The sequence below is a fragment of the Meriones unguiculatus genome, chromosome 11 (assembly GCF_030254825.1).
Source record: "Meriones unguiculatus strain TT.TT164.6M chromosome 11, Bangor_MerUng_6.1, whole genome shotgun sequence".
Taxonomy (NCBI): domain Eukaryota; kingdom Metazoa; phylum Chordata; class Mammalia; order Rodentia; family Muridae; genus Meriones; species Meriones unguiculatus.
This window is the reverse complement of record NC_083359.1, coordinates 76,630,354-76,650,866: the sequence shown is the minus strand read 5'-3', so window position 1 is coordinate 76,650,866 and position 20,513 is coordinate 76,630,354. Positions and strand designations below refer to the sequence as shown.

Genomic DNA, 20,513 nt, shown 5'->3' with positions numbered 1-20,513 from the left:
AAATACTCAGGTAAATTGTGTTCAGTAACCTTTTTTTGTAAGGCTATATCTGGGAAACGTACTTAGGGGTCCAAAACTGCTGTTACTCTAGCATGTATCTGATGTCCTGACAGGTGAAGGCACTGTTAATGCCGTGAGATTGCTGTCACCAAACATACACACTATGACATAGATTCTGTGCTTAGGATAGTATTGATAAATGTAGCCAATAATATTGCCACCACATAGCCATTTTGTTAAATGTTAGAATTTAATTGAGTGCCTCAGTGAAGGAACACATCCGCAAAGCTTCCACAATTTTATTTCTTGCTGAGGAATGCCACTAGTTAGTACCAGGATGCACCATGATTTATAAAGTTATTATTAGAGTTTATAAATTTGATAATTGATTCGATACAAGATGCTTTATCTTGTATCCTAAATTATCAGGAACACCTGCCTCCCATTTTAGGTACAAACGAGTACTATTATTTAGCGGGTGGATACTTTATACTATGAATACACTCATTAAGATGCTGAAAGCTGCTGGGATTGTTGTTGCTGTTGACACAAAATCAGCACTTACCTCAGGAAATAAGAGGTCACTTATTCTTGAGTCAAACATAAGTGGCAGTAGCCTGGGAGCACAGCTTTAGGTTGTTCTGAAAGATGTTCCGCTGGAAGTGGTTACATGAGATTTTGTTAGTTACAGAACAGAGAAAATCAGAAATCAACGTATTCGCTGAGTACATTGGTGGGGATGGCAGGTAAGCAGGCTACAGCCGACCAAGGGAAACTTTGCATAGGTCTTCTGGAGTGTTGTCTGATAACATTTTTAGCTTATAGATTGGTGGTGGCTAGTGTTCTAAGAATATACTTTAGGGCTGTAGTGATAACTCATTCAGTAAAGTGCTTGCTGCACAAACTTGAGGACCCGAGTTTGATCTCCAGCACCTGTGTAAAGGTTGGACATGACAGCAAGCACCTACTGCGGAGGCATTCACTGTGGCTTGCTTGCCAGTCAGATTGACCGTATCATTGAGCTCCAGGTTCAATCAGAGACTCTGTCTCAAAAAAATAAGGTAGAGAGTGATTGAGGAAGACACTGATGCCAAACTCTGTACACATACAAAGAATACATTTTAAAGATTTGGTAGTCACAGGGATGTTCAGATTCATGAGTGCATATTTGAGTGGCTTTGGTTTTTCAAGACAGGGTTCCTCTGGGTAGCCTTGGCTCTCCTGGACTCGCTGTGTAAACCTGGCTGGCCTCGAACTCACAGAGATCCACCTGCCTCTTCCTCCCCAGTGCTGGAATTACAGGTGTGTGCCACGGCACCTGGCACAGTGAGTGGCTTTTAAAGGGACTAAAGACAGTCTAAGATAATCTGGCTCTGGTCTTCAACACTGTCTACAGTCATGAAGTTCAGCCATTCAGCCTGTAGACTCTTTTAACACCGGTACGGTTTTTCTTCTCTTTCCTGAGAACTTCAGCTTATGTAAAGACCTATAACAGCACAAAAGAATGACAAGTTCAAGGCCAGCCTAGCAACATAGTGAAACCCTGTCTCAAAATAAGAAGTGTAATGGACATAGCTCACCTACCATGCATGAATCCCTGTGCTCAGTCCTCAGCACAGTCCTCAGTTCTCAGCATGGCATAAACTAAGCATGCATGAGACTAAATACATTAATTAATTAATAAGAAAAAGTACAAAGAAGGCAGGAATGGGCCATTAAGTTGGCTTCCCTAGTAAAGGCACCTGTCACCAAGCCTGACAGCCTGAGAGTCTCTGAGCAGCAAGCACATGGTAGGAGAGAACTGCCTCCCTCAAGTTCTTCTCTGACCTCTACATTTGCACAGTGAAATGTGTGGAAATGTGTGTTCTTTCCCCAATACCACAGGGGTTTAGGGAAGGTAAACAGCAGTTTGACCCAGCATAATTGACCTTTAATGAAGCAGTTCTGTAATAGAAAATATATGTATTTCCTATTGAACTCATATTTTTATATTTTGATGATCTATATGCTACATTTATATATAAACTGATATTAAATTATATCTTTTTCTCAAAAAATATATAGTTCCTTTACGAAGAGAAACTCTTAGGACCTTAGGCTGAGGGTTGAAAGAGCTGGTGTCAGCCAAGAAGGGTCTTGATCTTTAGTTCACGCAGTGTAGCAAGTTACTCACTGAACACAAGTCATGTGCCCACTTTTTAGAGAGACCATTTATTATTTATATTGGTCATTTCCCTAAAGTTTTTAAAAATATTTTATAATTGTTGCATATTGAATATTTCACTAAATTTTTATTCTAAAAAGCCTAGCATTTGGAATTACAAAATTTTGACATTAGAATTGTGATCAAGGCAATCCTTCCTTCATGCCTTCTTTCCTTCCTTCCTTCCTTCCTTCCTTCCTTCCTTCCTTCCTTCCTTCCTTCCTTCCTTTAAGATAGGGTCTCATGGTGGGTGGTGGTGGCACATCCCTTTAATCCCAGCATAGGCAGCCAGATCTCTGAGTTCAAGGCCAGCCTACTCTACAGAGTGAGTGCCAGGACAGCCAGGCTACACAAGAAACCCTGTCTCAAAAAACAAAACAAACAAAAACAATAAGGAAAACAAAAGACAAGGTCTCACATGAAAAATTTTTTTTTTTTATTTAAAGACAGGGACTCACATAGCCAGGCTGACTTCAAATTCATTATGTAGCAAGGACGACTTTGAACTTCTGGTCTTGTCTCTGTCTCCCTCTTCAGTGCTGAGATTACAAGAATTTGCAACAACACCCAGTTTTATGTGGTGGTAGAACATCAAATTCAGGGCTTCATGCACACTAGACAAACTGCGCTGTAGTCGGAGCCCTAAGTTATCTTATTTTTTTAGACAGTATTATAAGGAAACAAAGACTTTAAAAATAATTACTGAGTCAAAAGAATCCATTCAAAACAACTAATTATGTAGATACTTCTCCATTGAGTGTGTGTGCTGTTACAAAAGATACATTTATGAGGAGAGAAGAGTAAAAAGATCATGACATAACCTTGTTCAGATCTGAGTCTTTTCAAAGAACTAGCCTGCCAGAGTTTCCATAGCAACAGCATTATATTAAGTACACTTTCAGAATCATTACCGAGATTGTTTCTGACGTTATGCTCTATGATTTGTAAAAATGGAGGCATATGCATTAATCTGCACCTAGAGCCATTTTTTAGAAGGTGAGTGTTTAGGCAGCCTATTTAGGAAGGTTTATTATGATATTTCAGTTAGGCCTCTCGAATTAAAAAAGAAGCACATTTGAAATAAGTCAGTATATTTTCTTTTCTATCATTGATTTTTAGAGACAAAGGAATTCAGCTAACAGACAACCTCTGTGTTTAAAAATTCATATTTCATCACATGACCACATTTCAAACAACTCCTACAAGTGTTTTCTTGGAATTGGGTTTGGGAGAGGTGGGGAAGTATCTTAAATGGGTTTTGGTTTCCGTGAGGTTGGCTTTGTAAGGAAAGATTTGGGGGAGTACAGTAGCAGAAAAGCATGATGTTACTGCGTCTGACAAGTTGTAAAGGGAGAGTACTTCATTAGGTTGTATTGCATTTGTGGCTTCTAACATTTATAATACTCATAAATTCTTAGTGGTGGTAGAACCTTGCTTCTCGTGTATATATAAATGGAAAGGGACTTAGATTTCACATTTCTGAGACTTTTCAGGGTTGGGCATGAGATTTGCTAATAAAATTTTTTGAAAGTGTTTGTCTCTAGAGTTCATTTGCATCCATGTTATTGGTGCCCAGATCTCGTCTGGATTTCTTTGTACACTCTGAAGGGTGCTGAGCCTCCCGGGGAGGTTTCCTCGGCAGCAGTCAGTGCCTTCAGAGCAGAACTTGCTTCATTATTGTGAGTGGGCACACACAGTCCTGATGTGCTGCTTCTCTGGGGTACAGCCAGTTGCTACCCTCTTGCTGCCCTGAATAATAGGCTTCTAGTCCACATTTTAATCTTCTCATATAATATTAGAAACAGTAATTGTGTTTTTTAATTCTCTCAGGAAATTTTCTTTCCATTAACTTTAAAAGACATACATTTTATTAAAAAAAAAAAAACTCATTTGGATAAATGTTTTGTTTTGTTTCTTTTTTTCCTTACTATTGAAAGTAGCTGAAACTTAACCATTTTGGACGTTAATTTTTTTTTTTTTTTTGTAATTTACTCACAGGGGAAAAACTGTTGTATAGTCTTACCTAAACAAGATTGGCTAAAGACTTGATGATACCAGAAAACCAAAAATAAAATATTGTTTTCTTCTGATTAAAATAAACCTTTACCTTCTTTGTCACTTAAAAGACTTTTAAAAAGTAACACACATGTTGACACTTTAATACCACTTTGGTTCTCTTCTCTTCACATTGGTTTTCATAATTGTCATTACAACTTATAACAATAGTTAGCATTTCTTTAAGTTATGTTGCTTTAGTAATACCCATGCATAATAGTTTAAAGTTTTTAAAGTATCAGTAATATTTATTGTTCAGAAGTTATAAGATTTTGATGCTTAAGGGAACCAAAGGTGAAAAATATTTGAATTGGAGAGAATTTTGAGACTAGACAGAATTTAAAATTTTTATTTTATCTATACATATAACTTTTCTTTGATACTATCAGTGAAGAACAATGAGCTTATTGTATTGACCCTTTTTTAGCAAAAAAGAAGGCAGAAACAGTGAGTGGGCAAATAGACTATCTGTGGTACTCTACAGAGAGTCATATGAAATCTCTTCCGATTGTTTTTATAGTGCGCTGCAGTAAGAGTGTGCATCAGCTGTTGCTGCTACATAGGAAATCAACCCCAAGTTTGGTAACTTAAGTAACTGTAAGTTATTCTTGCTGGAGCCTCTTTGTGTCATTTGGAAACTGACTGGAGTAGACCTGCTTCTGTTTTTCTGTGCTTGGCTCTCACTGTCAGTTGGGAGCGGGTCTGTTCCCTGTGCGTTCATTCTGGAGCCCCACCTGATAGAGCAGCTCTTACCCAGGGCAAGAGCTGTGCCTCACATGGCACTGAGGGAAGCAAGTCCCAGTGCACAAGTGCATTGAAAGCCTCTTCTCTTGCTCTCTGCCGACTTCTTCTCAGCCAAAGGAAGCCTGTGCCGTCTAAGGTTAAAGCCAGTCACCAAACCCAACATCACTGAGGCAAACAATATTCTTGCCGTGAAAATAGGGATGAGCTGAAGGGAAGGAATATTTTTCAGCTGCAACCTAATCTACCGTTATATGGAAAACAGTTAAATTGATCCTTTAATTGGCAAAGAACATAAACATAATTTTGCAGAATCAATTCATGAACAGTGTTTCACTTCACTGACAGCAGAATAATGCACATTAAAGTAATACTTGATGAGTGGCAATGCCCATTGGGAGCAAAGGTATAGTGCAGTGAACATTCTCTCTCAGACTATTGGTTATTTTGCTTAAGAGTCTTAAAACATACCTTGTAGCCAGGTGTGGTGTTCCATGTCTTTAATGCCAGTACTCAAGAGACAGAGGCAAGTGGACCTCTGAGATCAAGACCAGCCTGGTCTACAGACTGAGTTCCAGGACAGCCAAGGCTACACAATGAAACCCTCTCTCAAAAAACAAAAACAAAACAAACAAAAAATATCTATCTTTTGTTCTAGTAAATCCCTTTCCATAACTAGAATAAGTAGAGAACTTGGGAAAATTAAGATGTATGTATATATGGCATGACATAGTAAAAAAATTAAATAATGTAACAAGTTTACAATAGACTTAGTAGCTGCAGTACATAAAACATTACACAGTAGCCTGCCAAAGGATAATGCCATCACCTGCTGAGAGTAGATGAAGAATAGTGAGTAAAGCCAGATGTGATGGCACACGCTTCTAATCCCAGTGTTGAGCAGGTAGAAACAGGTGGATCAATGAACTTGTTGGTCAGCCAATTAGCCCTACTTAGCAAGTTCCAGGCTAGGAGAGACCCTGTCTAAGGGGGGAGGAGGGGTGTTAAATATGGATGGCCTCTGAGGAAGGACACCTAAGGTTGTCCTTTGGCCTCCATGTACACAACAGAAACACTAAAAAATACTGATAATCAAATGTTATATATAAAGAATAGGTCTATGGGCCAGACACTATCTTCAGCATTTAACATGTACTAATTAGCTTAGTTCAGAGCAGTGCTGAAAAGGCAGAGCTAGGCAGTTCTTAAGAGGGCATCTTATTGAGAAATATTGAAGTTGAGCAAAAGTGGTCATTATTCTTTTTGTTGTGTTTGTAAACTCCCCTTACAGCATGAACAAACACATGAGGATAAATAGCCCAGAAGTAGGGTGAGGAAAGGTAATTACTAAATGGAAACATCCAGATTAGGCACTGGCTAAGCTGACATGGCAGGATTCTTCCTGAAGACAGACATAGGTGGCCCTGATAGCTGTTGGGTTTGCTGACTCTGTACTTACTTAGCAAGATGCTTGCTACAGCTAGGTGATATAGCTAGAAAGCACAGATGCTAAGCCTGAGGCCTAGAGAGATTAAAGAGTTTTAACTAAGCAGAACAAGGAGAGAGTCTGATAGAGACAAACACTTAATCTTCATCTTACAGGGAAGGAGATTAAAACAGTGGTTAAGATATTTGCCAGAGCCCTCCACCTAGGGAGCAGAAGAACCTAGGATATGACTATGCGTAAAGACTGTACTCCAAAGTCAATGAGCAAGTGGGTGACTTGCCAGACTCACTTCAAGCCTTGTGGTTATGTGTGCTGTACCATTCTTCTTCGAAGTTTGTAGAATACCCTGAGTGCTACCCAGTGACACAGTGTTAAACTCAGGGTAAACAAAACAGAGCCAGTCAGAAAGGGTAGTGGGCTGTCATCCGTGTGACAAAGGCAAGAATAATGCAGGCTGTATTTATAAGAAGATACACCCATTTCCTGATTCTTCGTCTTAATCGCTACATCCACTGAACACCGAGCCAGGAACTTGCCTGTCACATTGACAACCATAGCATTCTTTTAAAACAGTGTGAAGTCAGCTCAGATATAAAAGTAAGTTCCCTCTCTTCCAGAAAAGAAAAGTTATCTATGAGTTAGAGGAGACAGAAACATTAATGCTATTTCAAGTAGTGGAAAAATGATTCGGCATGCTTAATTTACTTAGCATTGTGTTCTTTTTAAATTGTTATTATCTGTTTATGTAATGGGGGAGCATTGTGTGTCATTGTGTGCATGTTGTAAGACAACTTTGTGGAGTCTGTTCTGTGGATTTTGGGAATCAAACTCAGGTGGTCAAGGCTTTTACAGCGAGTGCTTTTCTACCGAGTCATCTTACTGCCCAGAACTCTGTTGGTCTTAAATTCACTTGTTAAGAAAGACCAGGGGGCTGGAGAGATGGCTCAGCTGTTAAAAGCAATGGTTGCTTTTCCAGTAGACCCATGTTTCCTTCCCAGCATCTATAGGGTTACTCAACAGTGTGTGACTGTAGTCCCAGGGGATCCTATGTCTTAGTCTCCAGGGCACCAGGCACACAGGTGGTACACAGACATATGTGCAGGCAAAACACCCAAACACATAAAAAGAAAGATTGTGTGTGTGCGTGTGATTATGTATGCACATTGGTGCAGAGTTACCAGATTCCCCTGGAACTGGAGTTGTACACAGTTAGGAACTGCCACATGAGTGCTGGGAATTGAACCAGGTTCTCTGGAAGAGCAGCCAATGCTCTTAACTGAGCCATCTCTCCAGCCTCAAAATACGTTTTAAAGGGAATATCAGAAAAAAATAGGGGAAAGTTGCTAAACAAAGACGTGTCACCTATGTGCCTCTTAGAATATAGTAAAAAAAAAAAATGTAAACATGCAGCACACACACTGGGGATTGAACCCAAAGTCTTGAGCATGCTAACACATACTTAGACTGACCTTGGTTTCTTCAGGGATACCTCGAATAAGGTACAAAAAAGTGATTTTCATCAAAATTTTAGAAGAATTTTGTTTAATACAGTAAGATAATACTTCTATTTAATGTGAAAGGAAACAAAAACTTGTCACCTAAATATCCCATTGACACATAGCATTTGCATTTGAGTCGTGTAGGATTCTTGGGGCTTTCTACTATTTCTTAATGGTTTTCAGTGAGACCCTAGAGCACATTCTCTTTAAAGGCAGAATTGACACCTGTTCACACAAGGGAAATCAACACTTACCAAATAAAATAGGATATTAAAGCCTATTCAACATATTTCATAGCTGGTACAGAAAAAAGAAACCAAAGAAAATTGAATAAAAAGTCTAAATCTGTTGCATGGTCCTCCTTGTTCTTGTCACTTACACATGCCCTATTCTGTTTACTTCATCAAGAACTTTACAGCATATATACATATATAAATGGGTATATACATACATATATATATATATATATATATATATCTTTTTCATGTTTTTTAGTCTTGAGACTAACAACTCTAGGCTCACCTAGACCTAGGTCTGGAGTTTTCTTTTTCTATCTCAGTGTTACGTTTTGTCAGTGTCCTACTTTCATGTTTTAAAGGTAAGTCCATGGTCGATTTTGACTTAATTTCTGTGTCTAAGTTATGAAATGGTCAGAGTTTATATTTGGCCTCTGGATTTCAGGTTTAAATAGCACTAGTGTTGCTGAAAAGGGCTGTCTCTGTTTTATTCAATGTCAGCTTTCACTCCTCTGTCAAAATCAGTTGGGCATTTTGTTTGGTTCCATTTCTGGCTGTTCTTTGTATTTGGTGTTTGCCAGTACCACCCAGTCTTGATTCCTGGAACGTCATATTAAATCTCAAAATTTGGTAGACTGTTTCCTTCAACCTTGCTATTCTTTTTCTACATTTTTTTCCTATTTTAACTCCTTTCCTTTTGTTATTAATTTTAGAATTATGTTGAACCTGCTTATCAGTTTAAGAATATCTTGTCTATTAACATACTAGACTATGTTTATTTAGATATTCTTTTATTTCTGCCATCAAAATCTTGTGATTTTTGCTTTATGATTGTACATATGTATTTTATATGTGGATTTTTTTGAGAGTTTGTAAATAATACCATGGTTTGGGATTTTTCCTTTATTAAAGGTTTTACAATATTTAAACTTTTCACAAGATGACTGTAGCTCTACATTCAAGCTTTCAATGTAGATTTGCTGGGCTAGACAGACACCTTGGCAGCTGAGAACACTTGCTGCTCTGTCCAAGGGCCAAAGTTTGGTCTGCTTGTAACTCCAGCTTCAGGGAGCCTCACGCACAAGTGATCAACACACATACACGTGAATAACTTTTTAAATCGTAGTATATATTTATTATATGTTTTAAAGTATATTTGTACCGTTTTGTTTATATTGTGCCCTTTATATAGTTTTCTTTAGCATTGTAATCAGGATGTTAGTACAGTCAAGATAGAAAAGATTTTCATTTGCACAAGTATACCCTATATTTTGTAGCAGTGTGTTCACCATAGAAATAGATAACAACATCTGGTATTTTTGCTTTTAAAAAACAAAACAAACAAAAAACAACCAGGATCTCTACATAGTCCTGGCCGTCCTAGACTCTCTTTATAGACCAGGCTGGCCTCAAGCTCACAGAGATCCGCCTGCCTCTGCCTTCCAAGTGCTGGAATCACAGGCATGTGCCACCACTTCTGGTTGTGTTAGGTTTTTTGTTGTTGTTGTTGTTTTCTGTTAGATAATGCTGTTGCATCTCTAGTCCTTTTGACAATTGTACTTTTGTGTGCTCAGTTGACTGACTGAAGTGGCTTAGGAAGGTAGCACTGAGTTGGGCACGGTGGTGAGAACAGACATGCTCGCTCTGCTCTTGAACTCACAGTCTTGCTAGCAGGAGGGTCGTGTAGGAAGTCCCTTTCCGCTAATCTTTTCTGAGAGTCCTTCACTGTAAATAAATGGAATTCAGCAATGATTTATTCGTATATTACCTTGATTAAGTTTTAAATTCAGGGGCTGGAGAGATGGCTCAGTGGTTAAGAGCACTGTTATGTGCTTCCAAAGGCCCCGGGTTCAATTCCCAGCACCCACATGGCAGCTCACAACTGTCTGTAATGCTGATTCCAAGGAATCTGACATCTTCACACTAATGCACATAAAATAAAATTAAATAAATTATTTTTTTAAAAAGTTTTAGATACAGAATCAGCTTTATGTCTATGGAATAAATCATCCTCTATCATGTTATAGAATTTTTCATATAATGTTGAGTTCGATTTGCTCTTATTTTCTTAAAGATTTCTCCATATGCATGAGAAACAATGATCTGTATTTTTCTTTTTATACACTACTCTTGATTTTGTTCTTAGAGTAAAGCTGTCTTCATAAAATTAATAGGAAAGTGTTCTCTGCTTTCTGGAGGGAACTGTACAGATGTATGTTCTTTAAATATTTGGCAGTTTTTCTTCCCCAGTAAAACCATCTTGGAAGCCTTTTTCTTGAGGGGATGGGGAGCCCTCTCTGTGGCTTAGGTCTCCCAAGTGCTGGGTTCATAGGATTGTGGGTATATACAGGTGCCTGAGTCGTTAGGAGTTTGTCAATTTACAAGTGTTATTTGCTTAAGTTAAGTCCAGAGTTCCCCTCTTGACTCTTGTTTTGCCATTGTCTTCCATGTTGAGAACTGACAGGAATAATTTTCTGTCAACTCCGTTCTGTGTGTATTTCTCTAAAACTAAAGCTCCTTGCAATCTTTTAGGTGTCTTTGTCCTATGCTGCGTTCTCCCTCTTCCTGCCTTGGCTTTTGGAGTCATTCCTTGTCCCTCACCTGAACTCCATCTTTACTGGCTCCTTCTTGAGCCTATCAAGGTGCTCAGTAGACTTCTGCCCTAGAGCAATTTCTTATACCTAACTAATCCATCTAACATTATTCTTTTTTTTTTTTTCCCTCAAACTAGCGGTCTGTCTCTGTGCACCATCCCCATTCCTTTAGTCAGTAATGTTGAGTGACTGTTAAAGCAGACTTGGAGACTGGAGCTGTCACTCTTGGTCAGCCCCAGCCCTGTAAAAGAGAGGGTGCAGTGCACTTAACAGACTGACTGCCCCTCAGCACGTGCTTGTGTTAAGCACTAAGTTACCTCAGCTATCGTTTCTTTTCTCTTCCTGTCTTTCCTTCTCGCCATCTGTTCATCTTTCTGTCTCTCCTCTTTCTGTTCTGTTCTTTTTCCTTCTCATGCCCTTCTTCCCTCCCTTCCTTTCTTCCTTCCATCTTTGGTGCTAAGTTCAAATCTAGGATTTCATATGCTGCGCCCTTAGCTTTATAGCCCAAGCCCCAAAGTGTGCCTACTCTAAATGAAAATATTCCATAAGTGTAAAATACACACTAGATGTTAAAGGCTTAGTATGAAAAAGAGTATAAAATACCTCAGCAATTTTATGTTGACTAAAATATTTTGTGTATGAAGGATTAAATGTTATTTAAATTAACTTTGCCTGTTTATTTTTGTTTTTTTTTTAACATGGTGACTAGAAAATGTAGCATTGTCTCATTTTTTTGAGATTTTCATGTAACTGACTCCTTCTCTCTCAGACCTCCTCGCTCTCACAGGCCTCCTGTGCCTGGACACCGTGCTAAAATACTGACTTGCGTTCGGCCCATCTGCCGTATCACCCTCTCCTATTTTCATCAGGTTCTCTTCACTGTCCACAATCATCTTGTTCATCTGTGCATATGATAATTATCTACCCCCACTAAATAGCAGGAGTCAATGAGGCAGGAAATTTGTATGCCCTTCAGGAAAAAGATTCACTGCTGTGTACCTAGCATCTAGAATAATATCTGCTTCACATTCAGCAGATGGTCATATGTTGAATCAATGGTTTCCACTCACTGGAAATGGTTCTCTCTGCACCCATAAACCCATTCAACTGAAGTCCATTCAAGAGTCAGTTCAAGTAGCAGCTCTATCACAAAGCCTTTCCTGGCTGTTGCTTCTTTTAAAAAGCTGCATTCTTTCTCCATGCACTGGTCTGGTACGATTGTGTTTGTCTACACCGTCTCTTCTCTTTAAGATGTAGCATTTCCTTGTTCTTGAGCACATCCCTGATTCTCCTGGTTACCCAGGCCGCATTTACTATGCAGAATGTACTAAGGAACACATTTTTCTTTTGAAGTTAATCTTCAATGTTATAACATAACAAATAATATATGTTAGTAAGTTATAACCCTTTATTGAATAAAAGAATTCCTGTGTAATTCGATATTATAAAAACAACACATCATTTATAAATATCACCATGCTAACAGTTATTTCCTTTACCCACTTTCTTCCCTTCTCCTTTTAAAGAAATTTGCAAGCTTCTGGCCTCCGTGGGTATTGCAGGCATGTGGTGCACGTGCATAAGGCAGCAAACACCATACACCAAAAATAAAAATAAATAAATCTTTTAGAAATTTTATAAGTAAAAACATGGATAGATACATTTATATATTACTATAATTGTCACATAATAAAGAAATAAAGCTAAAATGAATTCCCTCGTCTGGAATTATCATCTTTATCATTTGCTGTAATCATTTTACATACACAAATAATTTGAAGTAATATGTGTATACTTGTTTTGGTTTGGGGTTTGTTTGGGATAGTGGTTTGGGGCTTTTTTGAGACAGAGTCTCACTGTATAGCCCTGTCTTGCCTGCCTCTGCCTCCTGGGTGCTGGGATTAGAGGTGGGTTTTGCTTTGATGTGAAGGTTGAGTCCAGGTCTCACTCATGCTAAGCATCACTCTACCACAGAGCTACTCTTGGCCTCTGTATATGGTTTTAAGTTGTCCTCCTACATCCTCTTAAAATTATTTTTAATGGTTTTCTATAGTTCCTAGAACTTCCCTTTCACTTTAAATGTGAGAAGGGCTCAGAGTAATAGACTCTGAAGTACAAAAGTTTCCTGAATAGGTTGCTAGTTCTCTTTCCCTTTTTTAGTCTTAGGCCTACTTAGTCAGATTTTTGTCTCAGTCACGTAAGAGTCTGACTCTGACCAGTGATTTTTCCACTTTTCATCTCTCTGAAGTGTAAATGGAATTGAGCATAGCTGTTCTTCCCTGCTTCGGTGGGAGTATGAAGTAGAATCGTGTGTGCTAAGTAAAACACACTGATGACCATACTCCTGGACACATGATAGGGTATGTCCTGTAAACCTCTGCATACTGAGAATATTGTAACTTGAAATGGGCTCTGTACACTTAACCAACCACGCATCATGGCTTGTGTACTGTGGAGGACCAGCTGCTTGAAGTCATGAGCTCATGACTGCTGGAGCTGTGCCCACTGCTGCTGCCTGTCACTGTGAGAGTGTCCTGAAGCATGTAACTAGTCAAAATGCAAACTATAATTTCTTCCGAGGGCATATAGCATTTGTGTTATTATGTGTTGCAGATTATCTGTATATTTCTTTCTCAAAGAACAGTCGTAATTTCAGAATTCAGTGGTTTGATTTGCACAATATAGGAAGGAATGTAGAATTCTTTAGATGCTAAGCTCAAGTATAACGCAGTTTACTCCAAGGTTTAGGCTTTGAAAACAATGTCTGCTCTATTTTGCTTTTTATTTGATTTTAGGTTAAAAAGTGGTAATTATCAAAGTAGGGCCATCTTCGAGTGAAAAGACTGTTCACTGCCTTCGCGTGCTGTCACTTTAAACTACCCTTCCATAAAGAGATTGGCCTTTGTGTAATGTACTGGTTTCCTGCCTCTGACTTTTTAATTTCAGTTTTCATTGCTCTCATAGCTGTGTGTATGCAACTCTTATGAAATTTATTTTTATTTTAAATTCAATAGATGTCACTTCTACAAATTTATTCCATATATTCTGCTTCTAATGTGGCAGATGTGTAAGAGAGGGACTCTTCTTGTAGAATAGCAATGGCTTGATTTTCTGTGATTCTCACCATTACTAAAGTAGACTAACAGGGTAAGCCAAGAGAGAATAAGGTGTAATTGCTTGCCTAAAGTGATAACTGGAAAAAAATCGTCCAGTATGTTCCCTGAATACCAATGAAGGAAGATTTAAGAGGGAAACATTCTGTATTTGGGAAATGAGGAAGATGAAAAAATGAGACCAAAATGTAGCACGTGTGCATCATTGAAGTCTGTGTGGTAAAATATCACTGACTCTGAAATATTCTATAAGAATATTTGTTTATTCTAAAAGTCACTAGGTTTATGTGTGTGTTTCCTAGAGATTTCAAGGAGTAAATGGTCTTAGAAAGAGGGAACTACATGAACCATTTTACCATTTTAAGAATTGTACTAAAAAAAAAAAAATAATTGTACTATCAAGACAAGAAAAAAATCTAGGCATGGAGAAAAATGCACACTGTAGTTTGTTTCAATATTAATTTCTTTTCCTCTGACAATAATTTGTATTTAATTATTTCTTCAGTAATTAATAAAAAGCATCAGCTTTTTAGTCATTAGGCTCTGTACTACCTATACTCACTTAACACCAATTTGTGACCTGCTGAATATATACCTGTTACTCTGTGCAAATCCTCATTTACTAGAAAACTAATTAATAGATTATTATTAGAAAAGTTGAAGTACATGGCTTATCGTAAACATTTCATTTAAAAAGTTGCTAACATAATTTGTTGTCAGATTACTTATCTTTTAATCTCTATGTTCATCTTATTTTTGAAATGGGAAGAGTGGGTTTCATTCCATTCCTGCATTTGCTTTTTACAAGCCTTGGTAGATAAGTTGTGAACATGCTTTAGTGCATCCATGAAGCACAATTAATAATTGATGCTACTTAGCAGACCTCTGAGCAGATCCAGACAGATCTAGATAACTAATAATGTTATACACTTAGTATTCAGTGTACTAATATGCTTCTGAAGAAAAACTTTTTTGGTTTTTTGAGACAGGGTTTCTCTGCAAACAGCCTTGGCTGTCCTAGAACTCACTTTGTAGACCAGACCAGGCTGGCCTTGAATTCACAGAAATCCACCTGCCTCTGCCCCCTGAGTGCTAGGACTAAAGGTGTGTGCTACCACGCCTGGCCTTAAAAATGACTTTTCTGACTATAATTTAAACCTGAAAATTAATTTCCATCTAAGCAGAGCCTTTCTGCCTTTTTTTTTTTTTAAATAGATCCAGTTAGAATCACTTGCTTTTCCCTTCTACTGACTGTCTAAAAAAAGCTGAAGAAGTGATGTGCTGGCATTTGTTTATTTAATAAACCAGCTCTTGGGTGGTAGTAGAGATTGGAGACACTTTGGGGGGGTCTTTTTTAATTTTTTTATTTGTTTTATTTTATTTTTCATAATTTATTCATTATATATCCCAGTTGAGACACTGATTTTTAATGTTTGTTGATTTCCATGATAAAAATATTTTCATCAGACCCAATTTTAGGTTACTGACTGTTGAATGAGGAGTTAAGAAAAGTTGTACAGTAGACTAGCATTGTACAGTGTTTCCATCATGCAGAAGGAATGATACAACCTTGAAAGGGTAAAGAAGAACAAAGTTTAATACCAGGAAGAAGTGACGAGTTATGAGTGTCTACTATTTTACTATACCTAACTATAAGTTTATATGATTTACTGGTTAATAATGATTCTTTGGGCAAACAGTATATATCTCATGAGCTGATACATACTGACTCCAGTTGTTCTAGACCTGTAAGTTATCGGTTCTTTTCTAACTGTGCATTTCTGGTGTTAATAAATGTCTGAGCATTTCTTTTTCTGAAATGCCCAAGAAGACATTCTGAAGTCAGTTCTCACATGTCCTTTACCAATGTCATTTCAAGTCATTACCAACTGTCTTGTGTGCTATATTCCCTGCCCTGGATGTAGATGACTTTTAACTTTTTAAGCATAGCATACTTTCTTACCCCAAGCCTTTTCAAAAGTATCTTCAACCTTGAATGACCTCACTTCATCCGCCTGGCTTTTACAATACTGTTTATTTCTTTTTCTAGAAATATCACAAATGCTGCTGATGCTCATTTCCTTCTGTGGGAAACTCCCATTCTCCTTGATGTTTTTCAGATCCTTGTATGAACTCATATTTACCCTTGTAGCAAATGTCTGTCATTCAGTAGATTATTAATTACCTTGGGGCATACTATGTTCAACACAATAAATTTATTTTAATAGGACAGATTGTGGCAACTGCATGATAGCAGTCTGAGAAACTGACTAAAATTTAAAAGCTTTTGAAGTTAGATCATGTGTGTCATTATTTTTCCTGATAATTCAGGACCAGATTATCGGTTACCTAGCCATATCTTGAAACTGAAGAACATTGTGGCCACTCTGGGAGTTACCAAAGGAGGATCTCAGAGAGCAAACAAGGCACTTAAGAACAAAAAGATTAAATTGCGTAACTGTGTTTACAAATAATTTTTATTCTCATTTAATGTGCTTTATGGTATTCTCAGAGTAAAGCCAGGAGTACTGTTTCCAGCGTGAAAGCAAATTAGGCCTTTGTATTAGTGATGTCTCTGTGACAAAAGCAAAAATAATCAAGCTCTGTGACATGAGGGAGACTCGCTTTCATAAGCATCAAGGATGAATGCATCATTGGTCTGTTGTGTTTTCAGGCATTTTCTCTAGAGTAATCTGAGTGCCTTCACAGTAAGTATTGACAAAATCAAATGTGTGAAGGAAATGCTCTAAAGTGCAGGGGCGGGGAAAAACCCAAGAGTTCTTAGAGAAAAAGTAGCCCTTTGTGATGGTTTTTTTTTTTCTTATCTTTTACCTTAAGCTGCCACCTAATGGCAAAAGTTTGAATTACATATTTATAACAGCCAAAGAGTGCATTGAAATGTTAGATTCATTATACATCAGCCCAACTCCTAGAATACATTTGTATAATTTTATATTTTATTGGTTCAATGATTTTTTTGTACCTAAAAGAAGTCACATATTTATTATTAACTTTGTTAGACAATTATTCTACTAAAAATGTTTATTTTAAAAGTTTGATTTCTTTTATGGGAAACTATAAAGAATCTATATTTAATTGGTCTTCCTTAGAACTTCAGTTCAATCTAGTAATTTTCACTTTCTATTTTGCTTTTTTCTTTCTCCAGAACGAGGTCACTCTGACTATAAGGTGTTCTTTTACCTATGGATCGTCTTTTGTATCATCAGTTCCTGCTATACCCTGATCTGGGATCTCAAGATGGACTGGGGTCTCTTTGATAAGAATGCAGGAGAAAACACTTTCCTCCGGGAAGAAATTGTATACCCTCAAAAAGTATGTCTGGAATGTTCACACTTAAGGAAAAAAAATTTTTTTAATTTAGATATATCAGTAGTTAGACCCTACAGCAATAGTGATCTAAGATCTAATTATATTAATATAATTAAAAAATAATTGTCTAAGATACCAATCTAGTTCACACACATGCAAAAAATTATCATGTTTGCTATATGGTAGACGTAGTGGGAAATTTGTTAGAAGCTAGTGCCAACCCAATGTGGGGGGGGGGACACTGTTTTGTGTGTGTGTGTGTGTGTGTGTGTGTGTGTGTGTGTTTCTATAGAAATTGCTTTAGGATTTTACTGGCATGTTAGAGTACAGGGGTATAAGAAGCTGAATTTTAAAGAAACAAAGTATCTTTACACAGATGATTGAGTAAAGGTGAATACCATGATTAGACTTTGAAAACAATTGAACAGTGACCTGAGAATCTGGGTGTGGGCGTTCCAATCCCCATCTTACCACTAACTAAGCCAGTCAGTCAGCCAGACTTCGGGGGAATCTAAAAGGCCAAGGGTGTCAGACTACGCTAGCTCTTGATATGTTCTCAGGACTAAAGTCCTGCTATGGTTAACATATAGATTGAGTCAATAATGTTTTATCCCATACCAAAATGTGACCATTTTGTGTTTTGAAAAGAATCTGGTTGTGTAGTATTGAACAGAAAAGGCTGTTTGCAAGAACTAGAAAAGAGTGAGTATGCAGAATGTGATACTACGTGAGATAATGTCAGCTGAGCAAGTGAGTGAGAGCAATGATCCTGATGGGAAAATTGTGAGGCATTAAACATTTTCATAATTCTCAGCTAAAAGGAAAACGAAAGGGGCTGGGCCAGGCAATAGCATGCTTACTGGTAAAGCGCGGGCAGGGCCGAGACATGAATTTCAATCTCTTGTGTTTTAAAAAAGAAAAGACGGTCAGGTAAAGCTACTTTCATGTTCACCGCATGTGTGCTTTCTGTTACTGCTTGTGGTGTGTGGAAAACCCTGCAACATATTTGTTTGTTATGCTGATTGCTTAAGCTCAGTGTATCTTTACATAAATGTTAGTCTGTTTTCTGTTATAAAAGAGTTCTCATGGGCTGGAGCGATGGCTGAGAGGTTAAGAGCACTGGCTGTACATCCAAAGGTCCTGAGTTCAACTCCCAGCAACCACATGGTGGCTCATAACCATCTATAAAGAGATCTGGTGCCCTCTTCTGGCATGCATGCATACATGCAGTATAAATAATAAATAAATAAGATACATATTTTTTTAAAAAATAGAGTTCTCATTTAGTAGTTTCTTTGTAATGAGATTAATGAATAGAATCTTTCAGTTAGTTTCTTTATTATTATATATTAATGCCCTAGAAAATACAGTATATACTTTCTTAAATTATAATTGCAAATTTATAAGAAAAAAGTAAAGAAACCATTTGTGAAATCTAATGAACCTTTGTTATAAATTCCTGTTACAGTCCTCATAAAAGTTCTGCCTGCTTTCTCTATGGGGAACCCAGGTTAGGGTGTGTGTGTGCGTTATGAAACTAGGAAGGGGGCCATAAAAGTGTTAAAAAGAGATCATAAAGGAGGAGGGGATGGAGAGATGACACACATGTGACATGAAAATAAAAGTGGAGCTATTGTGGGGGAAGAGAAAAGGGTAGGAGCAAGGGGATAGGGCAGGGGGTGAATAAGAATGGAGACAATGAAAATATCCTACCCAAGCCTATTGCTTATTGTATACTGACTTAAATTTTTAACTTAAAAACTAATCAGCAGTCCATTGAGAATGTCTAAAACTGACTAGTCAAAACAATTAAACATATTATTTAAAATTATGGAGCACAAATGGAATAGATAATTATAAATGTTTGTCTCCGGGGAATGGAAAAGAGGGAAATAGAAAGTGATTGATTGTAGTTCTTGTTACTTTTCTAATGGTGACATATACTTTGTCAAAATGAAATAAAGTAGGGCTGGAGAGATGGCTCAGTTGTTAAGAACACTTACTGATCTTGAAGAGCACCTGTGTTCAGTTCCCAGCCCTCATGGCAGCTCACAACCATCTGTATTTCCAGTGCCAGGGGCTTCATTGTCTTCTTCCGGCTTCCAAAGGCACCAGACACACACACATAGTACACATATATCCATGCTAGCAAACGCTCACACACACGAAAGAACAATACTGTTTAAAAGTAAGTTAAATAACTACTATAGCTTAGTACACAGCAGTTCTAGTTACCAAAATGCCAGAGCATTTAAATATATTTTAAAGTGCTGTTTTGCTTAGTACTAAATAAATTCATGAGTTTTGGGATCTATTGGCAGTTGTATATTTTAAGACTTTGGGTAATTAAACTGGATTCGCTGAATACTATGTTTAGTCATGTTTCTGAAATCCAAGCCTCGTTTTATTTATCAACATGAAAAAAAAAACAAGACAAAACTTGTATTACATGTGGGATAAGGAAATTTGAAAATTTAAGTATGAATGATATAATTGTTAAATCTGCTAATATTATTGTTAGTGACTTAGACATTGGCTTTACCGTGTTTCTCCTAGAATGTAATCTCAGTTGATCTGGGTTCTTACTTAGCTTAGAGGATAGTCACGGGTACAGTGTGAGAATGAACTATATTTGTTAAATGATTTCTGAAACTCAGCACTGTTTCATTTTGAATACTGCACTATTGAGGGAATCTAAAACCTATGTAACATTTTCTCCATGAGTCTGTTGGTGGAACAGCTGTAAGTCTCAACAGCTGATACACTGTTGAGTACTTTGTGGGGAAATGGTGAGAAACAGACTGTATTTGCTTGTATTTCTTAGGCCTACTACTACTGTGCCATCATAGAAGATGTGATACTGCGCTTTGCTTGGACTATCCAAATCTCTATTACTGTCACAGCTCTGCAGCCTCATGTTGGGGACATCATTGCTACTGTCTTTGCCCCCCTTGAGGTTTTCCGGTAAGCAAATCATTAAACAATCGATTAAGGGTTCTTTTAAAAGATACTGGGCTAGGAAGCTGATTCAGTAGGTAAGGCACTGACTACCAAGTCTGATGACTCTAGGATCTAGATGGTAGAAGAAAGTTGTCCTTGACCTCCACACATGAACTATGGCGTACATGCCCACACATACACACACAAGACAAATGTAATAAGAAATTTATCTGGGCATAATTCAAGTACTCAGGAAAGCAGAGGCAAGTATATCTCTGTGAGTTCAATGCCATCTTCATTTACATAAAGACCAGCCAGAGATACATAATGAGACTCTGTCTCTAATCATCATCAT

General features: G+C 37.6%; 1 protein-coding gene across 1 annotated transcript in view; it reads left to right on the top strand.

The window, feature by feature from the left end:
• Positions 1 to 20,513, top strand: part of Xpr1 (xenotropic and polytropic retrovirus receptor 1) — a 157,294-nt gene that overhangs the window by 123,403 nt on the left and 13,378 nt on the right. Inside the window, exons 12-13 of the mRNA XM_021660536.2 lie at positions 17,055 to 17,221; positions 20,043 to 20,182. Of these exons, the coding sequence (XP_021516211.1) occupies positions 17,055 to 17,221; positions 20,043 to 20,182 (307 nt within the window). The remainder of the gene's footprint in view (positions 1 to 17,054; positions 17,222 to 20,042; positions 20,183 to 20,513) is intronic.